Genomic DNA, 14,583 nt, shown 5'->3' on the forward strand with positions numbered 1-14,583 from the left:
CCCACGGAGCCAGATGCATGCATGCCTGTGCTCCATGTACACACCCACGGAGCCAGATGCATGCACGCCTGTGCTCCATGTACATGCCCACGGAGCCAGAAGAGGGCATCAGATCCCACAGAACTGGAGTTACAGACAGTTGTGCGCTATCATGTGGGTGCTGGGAATCGAACCTGGGACCTCCAGAGGAGCAGCCAGTGCTCTTGACAACTGAGCTATCTTTCCAGTCTCTCCTCAGGGTGCTTCATGATAGCAACAGAAAGAGAACCTGTTTACTATCCAAAGTCCTGGGTTTGATCTTAGCATCTCAACATCCCCCACTCCCCTTGCCCATTTCCCATCCCCCACCCCCACCCGCTCCCCACCCCCCTTCACCCACCCCTTGAATCCTTCCAATCTTATTTCCTATGATGAACCAAAACTTCAGCCACACTCAGTCTCCCCAACAAACAAGCTCCTGTCTCTAGGACTGGGCTCACAACATCCTCTCTTACAGGAATGCTCTCTGCCTAAAGTTCCATCCTCAGACACTCAGCCTTAAAGGCCCAGCTCCAGCCCCCATTATGAAGCAGTCATAGCCACACCAGGCAGACATAAAATCTCCTGGGCACACACATCCACAATGCACTCTCTTCCTACACACAAATACAGACAGAGCGTGTCCATCCCACCCCCACCCCCATGCTGGTCCTGCTGCTCCCCACCTCATCCCCGGTTTACACATCTCGCCTACAGGAAGGAGTCAAGTGCGCCCATTTGCAGGAAAGGAAAGTGGAGTGGAGAGAGGTCCGGCACAGAGTCAGAGCTCCATTTGATCTCCCAGGGTTGGACTCTCAAGTCCATGTCATTTCAGATTGGCTAAAGGAGTGCTCTAAACCTTTATCAGCTTCCTCGGGGACCTTTCTTTTTTCCTCGTCCCTATGTGTAGGCCAGAGCCGGGTTCTGAATACTATGGAGTTAATAGGAAGGTGAAAGATGGTGAGCGATCTCCCCTGTTAACAATTAGGGCAGGAAGGGCTTCCCAGGGGAAGCCTAGCAGAGAGATCCAGCAGAGCTGGAAACCAGGAAGGCCCTCCCAGCCAGCAGCCCTCTCTTTTCCTCTCCTCCATCCCTCCCTTCCCCTCTCCCAACCGACCTTTCTTTCCTTATTTAGCTTATGTGCTGTTTGTACACTCAAATCACAGCCCTCAGGTAGAGTTAGTAGCCTGTGGGGCTCGGGGTTCAAATTCAGGTCACCAGGCTTGGGCATCAAGTGCAGTTACTTGGTAAGCCACTTTGCTGGTCCTCTTTCACCTCTGAGTTAGGGATGCATGTGACATCCAAAAGGGAATGTGGAGGCCCTTGCTGCCCTGAGTGGTGCAGATGAGTTCCAGGCTCTAGGGATATGGCCTGTATGCTCCATCCCACCTTCTTCTTCTGCCTTTATGAAAGGGGCAATTCAAAGCTGCAGGACCCACCCTTCCTCAGACTTGCCAGCCCCACCCTTCCTCAGACCTGCCAGCCTCACCCCTCCTCAGGCCTGACAGCCTCACCCCTCCTCAGGCCTGACAGCCTCACCCCTCCTCAGGCCTGCCAGCCTCACCCCTCCTCAGGCCTGCCAGCCTCACCCCTCCTCAGGCCTGACAGCCTCACCCCTCCTCAGGCTTGCCAGCCCCACCCCTCCTCAGGCCTGACAGCCTCACCCCTCCTCAGACCTGACAGCCCCACTATCCCTCAGTCTGCCCCCAGCCTCAGACCAGCAAGCCCCACCCCTCCTCAGACCTGACAGCCCCACTATCCCTCAGTCTGCCCCCAGCCTCACTCCTCCTCAGACCTGACAGCCCCACCCCTCCTCAGGCCTGCCAGCCTCACCCCTCCTCAGGCCTGCCAGCCTCACCCCTCCTCAGGCCTGCCAGCCTCACCCCTCCTCAGACCTGACAGCCCCACTATCCCTCAGTCTGCCCCCAGCCTCACTCCTCCTCAGACCAGCGAGCCCCACCCCTCCTCAGACCTGACAGCCTCACCATCTGTGCTGGCGTCATCCACGAGGATGATTTCCTTCAGCAAGATGGCAGGGCTGGTGTGCAGGACGCTGTATACTGTGCGCAGCAGAGTGGACCAGGCTTCGTTGTGGAACACAATGATCACGCTGGTGGTGGGCAGTGGCGGGCAGCGCCGGAACTTCTGGTCAACACACCTGGACCGACGGAAGGATGGACACAGCTAAGTCCGATGGAAGGATGGACACAGCTAAGTCCCGGGGGGAGGGGTGAAGACCCACGAGGGGAAAGGAAAGATATCTGTCTAAAGCTCTCCAACCATCTCCCCAACCCCCTTACCCGGAAGCACGGGTGCGCATGCCCAATCACCAATCTCCACCTCCCCACCCCACCCACCTCCGTCGTGCTTGGGAATAGCTGCTCATCTTCTGTGGCTACATCCTCCTACCTTCCATGCAAGTAACTAGCCAGCCCCCTCCAAAACCAGCCTCTGCGCTAGCTCTTTGTCCTAAGGTGATGCTCAGGTCCCACCCCTGCCCCCACTTTGCTCTCAGGCCAGGTATTCCCGCGGCTAACTCATTCTGCACCTTGGACACTGCACGGGACGTGATCTGGTCCAGAGGTTCCAGGGGGCCGAATCATTAAGGGCAAATGTTCAGTTGAGGACAGTGACTGCAGTCACTATTGTGAGGAAAAGGTCCTTCCAGTTCCCACTTCCCTTCTAAGCCCTCTCCGAATCCTTGTGATCAGACTCTACCAACCCCGGTAACTTCCGGGCCCTTCCCCAATGATCTCCAGCAACCACTGTGCGACACCTGGCTATCCTGCCATCTAGACTCGGTAAGGACTTGGGCCCTCAATTTCAAGGACCACACAGCTGAACACCCTTTTTGTTTTGTGGAGACGGGGGTCTCCCACTGAAAACCAGTGCTCTCACATTTGCAATTCTCCTGCCTCAGCCTCTGAAGTACTGGGACTATAGACTTGTGATACCAGATCCAGTTTCCCTGACACCCGGATTCAGTCCTTGTCAGGAAGCTGTTGTACGGACCGGCCACGGAACTTCCGGAGTTTCCTGCCCTGGCTAAGAAGTTCCTGTTACCTCAAGTTGCAATTTGTAGGGCCTTGGGAAATACATGGTTCAAGTCTAAGGAACCCCAGACCCCTGGCACTAAAGAGTCATGACTTTAGTGAAGTGACTTGTTTCTTTCCAACTAACTCTTTAGTTGAAAAGGACAATGGCTAAGTGTGGAAGACAAAAACATCTTTCATCAGGGCACAGTGAGAGTGTAGCAGGGGACATATTAGGGCGGGGACAGCTCTAAGATTCAAATGTGTGTCTCCCGTTCTAAAGCCAATGTAAAGAGCTTCAAGTTGGAATGACTTGGTGGGCCTGTGACCTTCACGTAAGGGAACCCAGGGGTGTGGGGACCTTCCAGACCCACACAGCAGCAGTCAGGAAATTTCCTCTCTCTCATCAGAGGCCCAGCTGGCAGGCTCAGTATCTTAAGGGCAGGGCTGCAGAAACCACAGCTCTGTCCCAGCACCTCCAGGTGCCCTGTGCCAGATCCTGGTCTGCATGCAGCCCTGGCTTCCTTCTTCTGTGTCCTGTGTCCCTCCATAACTGTGTTTCAGTCTCACGGGTCCCTGCCAGACCATAGTACTCCTGAACTCCAGCCCCTGGGATCAGGGCAACTCGCCAACAAAAGAAAAGACGGCTTAAGGGAAATCCCTGGCTATTCAGGGATTCTTCGGCTTTTTTCCTGACAACTGGCCGGTGACCACAGCCCTCCTGGCCACACTTCTGGGAAAGCTCTGGTCTCAGAGAATTCTAAGAGTGCAGTACTTACTCAGGAGGCCGGGTGTCTGGCCCCAGAGACCTCTGCAAGGAAATGCGGTCACTGGCAAATGCATTAAAGCAGTGTTTCTTATAGCCTTCTTCCTTTTCTTTGGTCTCTAGATCGGTCCATTCTTTCTTCTGAAATGCTTTTCCATCTGCCCCAGGGCTGTTGGGATCTTGAGGTGGCCTGTCCCAGAAGGGTTTCAGCTCAGCAGGGGTGTAGAACCCGGGCAGGCAGGAGTGGTTCGTGGAGACCAGAGTCTGAGGCGGTTCCGGAGCCCGGATCTGCAGCTTGGGCATGACATCCCTAATGTTGTTCACAGCACCTAGCATGAAGTCCAGGACCTGGTCCTTCTGGCCCGCCAGAGACTTCAGCCACGGTTTCTCCATGGCCTGCTCCTGGTTGCTTACATCCTTCTGCCGAATGAAGAGGAAGAGCATGAAGACACTGCCCAGCATGGCGAGGCGCAGGGACATGTGGCGCCTTCGTAGCAACCTCATCTTCTCAACTGGGACCCGGGCAGGGTCGGCTCCAAGACTTATGCCTCACTTTGGAAATGGGTTGACATGCCAGCGTAGCCACCCCTGGGGCTCAACCTGAGAAAAGAGGGGATATGAGAAAATTAGCCATTACAGAGATGGGCAGGGAGGTAGGGACTCGGGGCCTGAGCATAGCTCAGTGGAGAATGGTGGTGTCACCTCTGTGCGCTCACGGCATCCTGGTGCCTAAATTTCCTTTTTTGCTGGAAACTGCTTTGGGAAACTGCTTGCCATTAAAATAAAGTTGAGCTAGAACACACTGGTCAACGTGGCTCGGAGGGTCGGACCAAGACAGGAACTCCATGAGCACCTACACTTTTATCCCTGGGTTGTTTTGGATTTTTGAGACAGGGTTTTGCTAATTAGCCCAGGCTGGCCTTCAACTCCTGATCCTCAGCCTCCTGTGTACTGGGATAAGAGGCATGCAGCACCATGCCTGGCTCACTCAGTGTGTCAGATTAAACTGGTTTGTATGACCCTGGAGGCCTGGGTGTGGTGAAGCTGCAAAGAGGCAGAGAATGAAACCAGTTTCTGAAGACAAAAATTTATGAATTAGCCAGGCCACCAATGGACTCTCCTGCGTTTACTCACTCACCATAACACATATATATACACACATATACATATATACACATGTGTATATCTATATACATACATATATACATATATGCTCACATATACATATATGCATACATAGAAACACATATACATATATATATGCACACATATACATATATGCACACATTATAAATATACATATACACATGCACATATATACATATACACATATACACACACACATATATATAGGTATATATGTATGTGTGTGTGTTTTTTTAAGATTTATTTATTTTATTTATATGAGTACAACTGTCACTGGCTTCAGACACACTAGAAGAGGGAATCAGATCTCATTATAGATGGTTGTGAGCCACCATATGGTTGCTGGGAATTGAACTTGGGACTTCTAGAAAAGCAGTCAGTGCTCTTAACTGCTGAGCCATCTCTCCAGCCCATTTTTTGTTTTTGTTTCAAGACAGGGTTTCTCTGTGTAGTCCTGGCTATCCTAGAATTCGCTCTGTAGACCAGGGTGGCCTTGAACTCAGAGAGACCTGCCTACCTCTGCCTTCAGAGGCAATTATTTATTTTTTGACAGGGTCTCATGATGTAGCTCACAGTAGTTCCTAGTGATTCTCCTGTCTCAGTTTTAACAGGCTGAAGTTATAAACACACACCACTAATTCCAGCTCAGATAATTTTTTTAATTGTTGTTTCAAATCTAAGATTCAATGACAACACCTTCCAGGCAGAATTAGACGGGGTGGGTGGGTGGGAGGTACATACCAGCTAGCATCCCAGTCCAAAAGGCTCAGAGGATACCCATAGATCTTTCTATGGGAGCTAAGCTGGCATAAAGGTCACTAGCTGATAGATGCTGGTGGCTAGAGATAGACACGGCCACAGGCTCAGTTCCCCCTCTTTAGAGGGGCACCTTCTGCTAGAGTTGGTTCAAGATTGAGAGAGAAAAGAAAACATTTCTCAGAAGTTTGGCAGTGTTATCTCTGTGCACAGTTCAGTTTTCAAAATCGTTATTTCATCATTAGCCTGGTGTGGCCCTTGGGTGACTTAGCTTATCCCTCTAAGCCTTGAGTTCCTCATCTATGAACTGGGTGTCACTAACAACCAACTGGCTGGCTGTGTCGAGGATTAAGTTAGGTGATGTATGCGAAACCCACAGCAGAGATCCCGTCATCCTCTAAACCCTCGGGTATTGTTGCTGTTATAACCAATAAATCCCCATGCGCTTTCCCAGAAATTACCCCCAGGCATGTGCTCCTTGGCCAGAGCCAATGTCATCACACCTTGGGTCTTTTTTCTTAAACGTGACTCTGGGTTATAGTAGTAACCAGCCTGGTTACTGAGGTAGTAACCACTACCTCACCCCCATCCTACATCTGCACTGAAGAAAAAACAAGCACGGTTATCTAACCCCACAGTGCTCTGCCTGAGTGAAGCCTGGTGTCAGGAGGCCCTCATACGCAGAGGGCAAACCCATGCTCAGTATAGACTCAATGGCCAGCAGTCTCGGTCTGGGCTGGGGAGACAGATGGTTTCTTTCATAGCATTATCAAAAATCACATGAAAGAAATTCTTGTTTTGAGGTTGGAGAGACGCTCAGTGGTTAGGAGCACAAACTGCTCTCGGTGAGGTTCTGGGTTCAGTTCCCAACACAAACATGGCAGCTGACAACTGTCTGTAACTGTGGATCCGGCACCCTCTTCTGGCCTCCAAGGGCACTGCATGCATATGGTACGCATTCATACATGGAACGAAAACACCTGCACCCACAAAATAATAATTGTTTAAAAAGATTTATTTATTTATATGAGTACACTGTCGCTGTCTTCAGACACACACCAGAAGAGGGCGTCAGATCCCATTACATATGGATGTGAGCCACCATGTGGTTTCTGGGAATTGAACTCAGGACCTCTGGAAGAGCAGTCAGTGCTCTTAACCGCTGAGCCATCTCTCCAGCCCAATAAATATATATATATTTTTAATTCCTGTTTTGTAGCAAGAACTAGGAGGCATGTATTAAATCTGCCAATATGTGTGGAAGACCTGTCGTGTGCCAGAGACTCTGAAGGACTAGGGAAAGGCAGAGATGGGGACGGGCTCCCCTCAAGCAGGGCATGGTTAGTTGGGGAAGTGAGATTCCAGATTATGAAGCAAGAGCATCATAAGGGGATATCTTTGGATGGGAGGAGGAGTCTGTAGAGATGGCAGATGGAGGACGGAGGGCAGAACGTCACACTGGAAAAAGCCTGGGTTAGGCACCCAAGTTCCTAACTTGGGTGGGCTTGCCTGGACAAGCCAAGCACATTTCAAGCTGGCCAAGGGAGCAGGAGGCCAAAGAGAAGCAGGGGCAACCTGCAGGTGGGGCTGAAGCCCAGCACTGCCTTTATGCCACTTGCCCTTGAGAAATGAGGAACAGTATAGGATTTTCCAGGAAGAATACAATGACTGGGAGCTGCTGAGGTGAGCAATGACCTGCTCGGCACCTCGACCACCGGGTAAGAGGGGCCTGGAGATCTGACCCAGGAGGCTGCCACGCGGAAGGCAGAGGTGGTACGAGAAAATTTTGCTTGGGTCTGAGGGTAGGATACAGGCACACGATGGGAAAACTCCTTAGAGAACATGAATGGGAAGTCCTGGGGAGACAACCCAGCAGTTAACACCACTGGCTGCTCTGAGGACCCCTGCTCTGAGGACCCCGGTTCAGTTCCCGGCACCCACATGACATGTCACAGCCGCTGTAATTCCAGCTCTAGGAAATCTGATGCCGTGTTCCAGTCTCATAAGCACCAGACGCCCAAGGGTTACACAGACATACATGCAGGCAAAACATTCACACACATAAAATAAAAAAAAGAAAAGTAAGTTAAATGGACGAGGTGGTCCAGCAGTTCCTGTCCAGGGAGGAGTGAGCCGGCAATGCTGTCTGGCACTTTGAGCCTGTCCATAGCCCTCTTCAAGTTAATGGAAAGACAACAGACGGCACAGACAGTTGGGAGAAAGGCAGGATTCCCTACAGGTCTCAAGAAGGCTTCCAGGGAAGCAGAACTGTGTGTGGAGCCTCTTTCCCAGGGGCTGAGATATGCGAACCTCAGTCCAGATCTGTGCAGACAGAGCTCGAGAGGATAAGGCCGGCCTCTTGAGCCACCCTGCAGCCTGTACTTCATCCACCTTTCTGTCTACTTCCCATAAACATGGGCACAACTAGAGATACAGGCTGGGTAACCCTGTCATAAGTAGTCAAGAGGCAGGCTAGGACTCACCTCCTCCAGAAAGGCCTCCTGGAGTCACCAGTCACTCCAGTACTCTCATCCAGGCACTGCTTGGGGTCCCTTGTAGAGGCGGATACCTTTGTCCTTTATATTTCCCGCGGAGAGACCTTGGGCAAAACAGAAGTTCTCTTGAGCATCTGCTCTCTGGATCCAATCCGGCTGTCTAAAGTGTTCTCTCTGGAACCCGCAGTTCCTCAAGGTTCTAACCACATCCTGAAATGAAACGAGACACCTGTGATTAGACTTGGCAGGAAGGGACTTGCTCTCTCCAGTGTCGGCTCAGCATGCCGGCAACCGGAAGACACCATTCAAGAAACACACAGTTGCGCGCATGCTGTAGGGCTTTGGGGCTAAAGGTTTCTGCTCCATGTGGGATGCAATACCTAGGATTGGGGTTAGCAAGGACCAGGAGGGTGAGCCCCACCAGCTTTGGGAAAGGAATAACCTCTAATGTAGAACTTAGTTAAGTTCGGGGCTCAGTGGGATCCACCGCCCAAGTCCTGCGCATGCGCATGACCTTCCTGTTTCGGCCTGCGCAGCTTGGCCTTCCAAGCGGATGAGCTCACAGCCCTCCCTGCTGTTAGCGAACTTCCATTCCCAGCTCTTTTTCCTCCCTTGGGTCTGCCACTCATCAGCCTGGTAGAGCCAAGATGCCCCAACCCTAGTTGTGGAAGCCCTTCCAGACAGAACAAACAGAATGGCTGCTCCAGCGAGCAGAGCCCAGCGTCTACCCACATTCTGATTCCAAGCCACCACTGTCAAATAGCCCCAGAGTGTGGAAACCATCATGAGAAGTCTTTAAATGGCCAGAGTATGGGGGTAGGAAGGCTGGAGCTAAAAGCATGGGCTGCTCTTGCAAAAGACATAGGCTGTGTTCCTAGCACCCACGTGGTGGCTCACAACTGCTCAGAACTCCAGTTCCAGGGGATCCAACACCCTCTCCTGGTCTTCAAGGGCACCACACATATATGCAGTGTGCACAGACTCACATGCAGGCAAAACAGTCTTACACATAAATGTTAGGCCTAAAGATGGCCAGAATTAAGAAAAGACAGCTTTGGTGGTACACATCTTTAATCCCAGCACTCAAGAGACAAAGCCAGGTGGAACCATCCTGGTCTACACAGTGAGGTACAGGTCTGGGCTATACAACAAGACCTTGCCTAAAAACAGTTGTGCCGGGGACATAGCTCCGTGGTAGAGAACTTGCCCAGCATGTGCAAGTTCATTAGCTCTATAAATACAAACAACAAACCTGCAAACTATGCTCCACTCCTTTATTAAATTTTCTTCTTGGCAATTTCTTATGGGAACAGCGTGTGCCAAAGCTCTTAGCTTTAATAACCTCAGAGGTATAAATGCTACAGATTTAACAAGGGTGTTTAGGAAACTTTATTTTGCTTTTTAGTTTATGCATTTCAAATCATCAGATTTTAATATTATTTCATCCTATGGAAGATGACAAACATTACCTGATATAAAATTGGAACTGAGGCTAGGGATGTAGCTCAGTGGGTCAAGGATGTGAGGCCCTCAGCTCTGTTCCTAGCACTGCATAAATTGGGCACAGTGACCCTTGTAACCTCAGCACCCAGGAGGTAGCAGCAGGGGGCTTAGAAGTTCAGGTGTATTGGCTCTACAGAGTTTGTAACCAGCCTGGGCTACATGAGGGCCTTCAGAATTTATATTTTTAAATGAAGGCTAGCTGAAGTTTAAATGATCACATGTCCAGTACTTCCTGTAACTTCATGTGCTTTAAACGTCTGATGTTGTTATAAGCGTAAAACTACCGTGGGACTTTTAAACTATCCACACATACTTAAGCTCCGAGTCTAGCGACATGTCTTGCAGGAAGCCATCTCTGATGTCATGTCATCTTTGGAATATGAAAAACCAATTATACGAAATTCATAAAACCAGAACAAAGTTAGCGGGTTCCCTTTATCCACCTCTCTTTGGTGTTCTTCTCTCAGTCCTGAGGAGCTAACCCAGGGCTTTGTACATGCTGGGCAAGGGCTTTTCACCAGGAAGCCACACCTCCAAGTCTGGCCTCCTGTCTCTGCTTGTTCTTCCTTCTCATCACAGCTGGCCTGTGTCAGCGTGTCTCTCTTCGTTGCCAGGGACCTGGACTCCTGGACTCCAAAGGCCAGGCCATATCTTCTGTTCCATCACTGGCTGGGTCTGAAGTACCGGTTATGTGTAGTCTGTGACTGAGCCTCTTATCAGTGGAACAGGCTAGAGGGGTTAAACATCCAACACTGGTTTTGTAACTACGCTGGGTGCACTTCCCTCGAGGATTTGGGTTAGGTGGTGTTCTGCTGTAACTCTTAGCTTGCTGCCCTATCGGGGTATTCAGCCTGTTTTATGGGTGTGGCTTTGGTTGGATGACCTCACTGGTGACACACAGGTAGTAGCTCCCAGGAGCAGGTCCTGTCTTCAGTTCTCAGATCATTGTTATCTCCCTGGGACTCTTTCCTCCCCCATGGAGGTATATAGAGAAACTGGGTTCTTCTGAGTCCCCCCTTCCACTCCGAACCCCCTCCCTGCCACTCCTTTCTCTCCAATTTCACTCAGGGATCAAATACTTAAAGATGCTGAACTGGGAAGAATGGAGTGAGGTCCCCGCTCAAGTGAAAGGCAGGGTCAGCCACCTCGAACACACCCTTGCTGGCCAGGTGGCCTCTTTGTTTCTTCCTGTTTATCAAATGAACTGCACACCTCACGGAGAGAGTAGAGACGTGGCCTCTGGGAAGGGAGCTGCCACCACGGTATCCATACAGGATATTTGTTCAAGATAATTGGCTCAATTACAGATCTCTTCAATAGCTATGGGTGGAGGCCCTCTGACCGCTAGCACATAGGCATATGGAGGTAGACATCCTGGTGGAGAGGGAACAGGCTGGTTGCAAGATCCAGGAGGGGAAGGGTACTGCAAGACTGTCTGGTCCTCCTCCTTCTCTCCCTCCTCCTCTTCCTTTTCTCCCTCATCTTCTTCATCTTCTTCATCCTCTTCCTCCCCCTTTTCTCTTCCCCTCCTCTTCCTTCTCTTCTTTCTCCTCCTCCTCTCCCTCCTCTTATTCCCCCGCATCATCTTCCTTCTCTTCTTCCTCTTATCCTTCCTCTTCCTCTTCTCCCTCCCCGCTTCTCCTCCTCTTCCTCCCCCTCTTCTTCCTCTTCCCCTCCTCTTCCTTTTGCTCCTTCTCCTCATCTTTTTTTTCCTCTTCCTCCCCCTTTCTTCCTCTTATTGCTATTGTTCTTCCTCTCCCTCCTCCTTCTCCCCTTCTCTTCTTCCTCCTTCTCTTTTTCCTCTTCCCCTCCTCTTCCTCCTCGTCATCCTCCTCCTCCTTCATTGACACTTTCTCGTCATCTGGCCCTGCAGCCTGGCCTCTCCTGTAGTCATAGTACCAAAAGACCACCGACTGATCTCCAAAGCCCCTCTGCCCCTGGGATGCCTGTGCGGCCACAGTTCGGTGGACAGCTCCCACACCCTGACCAATGACTTACACTTTCGTGGACTGGCTCTACAGCCACGTGGTTCATTCTCCACAAGACGAGATAAAAGCCATTTCAGTAGCCAGCCCGTCAAAATGCCCTCACCACCCACACACCCAGGTTCATTTTAAGTTTACGGAACTGCAGTCACCCAAACATTTTCTACTGAACACCCAACAGGATTTCCTCACGCACGGCCCTGTAACTGGATCCGTGTTTGGCTGCAAAGGTGTTTCTTACTTCTTTGTTGTCTTATCCCCCACGCCAAAGTCGCTACAAATCAAGATGACAGGCAGCTAGAGAGGGGGTTTGTCTGCAGGGAGCCTGCTAGGTCAGGTACCTGTACTTTTGTTTATGCCAGGTCTCCAAGGAGGGCCTCTGTAACCTCCCAGGGCTTGAAGGAAGGTACACAGGGAATCTGAACTGAGCTCTGTCACCATTGGCTTGTGAGCAGTAGGGTAGAGACAAGCTGGGGGTCATGGGACAATGGTCCTAGGATGGGGAGCTGAGCTTGGACATCCGGGATGGCTGGGAACGTCCCCCTCCATAGCCCTCAGGCCTACGCCTGCCAGCCAAGCCCACTAATCTGAGAAGTTTCCCACAGTTCCCAGCAAGCACCCCTAATTCCCGGTCTGCTTCAACATCTGTTATGTTCAATCCCTTCTCAGTATCAAGGTTACCAAGTCCAGTCCCACGCCCTGCTGATTATGCTTTGCCTCCTGGGTTGGAGGTGCAGAGTGTATGTGTGTGTATGTGTGTGTGTATCTGTGTATGTGTGTGTCTATGTGTCTGTGTGTGTTTGTGTCTGTGTATCTGTGTGTCTATGTATCTGTGTGTGTCTGTGTGTAGTGTCTGTATGTCTGTGTGTCTATGTGTGTGTATCTATGTGTCTGTGTGTCTATCTGTGTGTGTGTCTGTCTCTGTATATCTATGTGTGTGTATCTGTGTGTGTGTGTATGTCTACATGTGTGTATCTATCTGTATGTCTATGTGTGTGTATCTGTGTGTGTGTGTGTGTATGTCTACATGTGTGTATCTATCTGTGTGTCTGTGTGTCTATGTATCTATGTGTGTGTATCTGTGTGTCTGTGTGAGTATATCTGTGTTTGTGTGTGTGCCTGTGTTCCATGTGCCCTCCTTTCCACTCAAAACTGTCATCAAACTGTCCCTGCCTTACTGAGCCCTGGAGGGTGAGATGCAGTGCCTCTTTGCTTTGGGCATCTCTACCTCATGGTCAGCAAAGCTCTGGTTGTGTTCCTTTAGACTAAGGCCATTTAACTGTGGCAAAATCAGCCAGTGGTCAGCATCCTGTCTGCGTTTACCTTCCAGCCTAGCCAGATGCTTGGCATGGCTGTCTTTCTCTTCTTAAGGTCTCAATAAAGCAAAACAAAATCGACAATCTAAATTCTTACTTGTGACTCTTTTTTTTTTTTTGCAAGAAGCCTTCCAAGGCTGAAGAGATGGCTCAGTTGTTAAGAGTGCTTACTGCTCTCTCAGAGAACCAACTTCAGTTCCCAACCTTGGCATCTGTTAGTTCACATGAGTGTGAGCTGAAGTTCCAGGGAGAATCTGACACCTCTCTCTCTCTCTCTCTCTCTCTCTCTCTCTCTCTCTCTCTCTCTCACACACACACACACACACACACACACAGAGACAAATAAAATGAAGTCTTCGTGCCAGAACATGGCAGCCCACACCTGTATCCTCAAATCTTGGAATGGATGGATGGAGGAGAGGAGGCTCAGTGCTTGAGAGCATCTGCTGCTCTCAGAGAGAACAAGGTGGTTCACAACTACCTGTGGGATCCCGTCCCGTGACTCCAATGCCCTCTCCTGACCTCTGCGGGCACTAGGCATGCACAGAGTATGCATACATGAACACAGGCAAGAACATTCACATACATAAGATAAAATAAATGGATCTAAAAATAAAATTAGGGAGCCCAAGGCCATCGTCAGTTACATGGAGAATGTGTGCAACTCAAGGGACCCGGTCTCTAAAAACCAAAGAAAAGACAGTTTTCTGCACTAAGGTGTGTTGCTGCCTCCGGGGGTGGGTGTGCAGCTTTCTTCCAAAAGCTGATCGCTCCCCACGCTTTCTCCATGTGGGACTTTCCCACTGCGTTCATGGAGAGCAAGCCCAGACATGGAGATCCTGTTTCCCTGTCCTTCTCCACCCTAAGTCCTCTTTCCCAAGTTTCTGCATCCAGAATACTTGTTCTGACTGTTCGGCCACCTCCCACTCCCAAGGTATATATATATTCCTCTGCAGAGGAGTGTGGTATGCATGTGTGTGGGTAGTATTCATGTGTGTGTAGTGTGTGTGTGTGTGGGTAGTATGTATATGTGCATGTGTAGCATGGATGTTTGTGGGATAGTGTGTGTGTGAATAGTATGTGTATTATGTATGTATGTATGTATGTATGTATGTATGTATAGGTGGGTAGTATATATGTGGGGGGGTAGTATGTATGTGTGTGTGGATAGTATGTATGTGGGGGAGTAGTGTGTGTGTGGTGCAGTGTGTATATGTGGTATGTGTGATGGTGTGCATGGTGGTGTCCATGTATGTGTGTGGTGTGTGTGCATGCATGGTGTGTGTATATATGTGTAGTGTGTAGGGGGGTAATGTGTGTATACATTTGTGGTGTCTGTGTGTATGTGTGAAGTATACATGTATATGTGTGGTGTGTGAATATGTGTGCACACATATGTGTGTGTGAGTGTGTGGAGGGGTTCATGTGTGGAGTGTGTGTGCGCATGTGTGGTGTGTGTGTGGGGGGGTGTTATGAGTGGAGTATGTATATGTATATGTGTGTATGATGTGTGTGTATATATATATGTGTGAGTGTATGGGGTATGAGTGTGTGGAGTGTGTGTGC

The 14,583-nt window shown here is 50.2% G+C and overlaps 1 protein-coding gene across 3 annotated transcripts in view; it reads right to left on the reverse strand.

Annotated features, from left to right (window-relative positions):
* The window catches only part of Galnt6 (polypeptide N-acetylgalactosaminyltransferase 6), a 41,679-nt gene that overhangs the window by 22,696 nt on the left and 4,400 nt on the right, over positions 1 to 14,583 (reverse strand). For 2 of the 3 annotated variants that reach the window (XM_021183362.1, XM_021183361.1), the window contains exons 2-4: positions 8,202 to 8,423; positions 3,830 to 4,416; positions 2,004 to 2,176 (exon numbers count right to left, since the gene is read on the reverse strand). In XM_021183362.1, coding sequence (XP_021039021.1) covers positions 2,004 to 2,176; positions 3,830 to 4,320 — 664 coding nt within the window. In that variant the 5' untranslated portion in view covers positions 4,321 to 4,416; positions 8,202 to 8,423. Of the gene's footprint in view, positions 1 to 2,003; positions 2,177 to 3,829; positions 4,417 to 8,201; positions 8,424 to 8,593; positions 8,665 to 14,583 lie in introns of those variants that run through there. The other variant, XM_021183363.1, reaches the window with a different exon arrangement.

Source organism: Mus caroli, chromosome 15, assembly GCF_900094665.2.
Source record: "Mus caroli chromosome 15, CAROLI_EIJ_v1.1, whole genome shotgun sequence".
Lineage (NCBI taxonomy): Eukaryota > Metazoa > Chordata > Mammalia > Rodentia > Muridae > Mus > Mus caroli.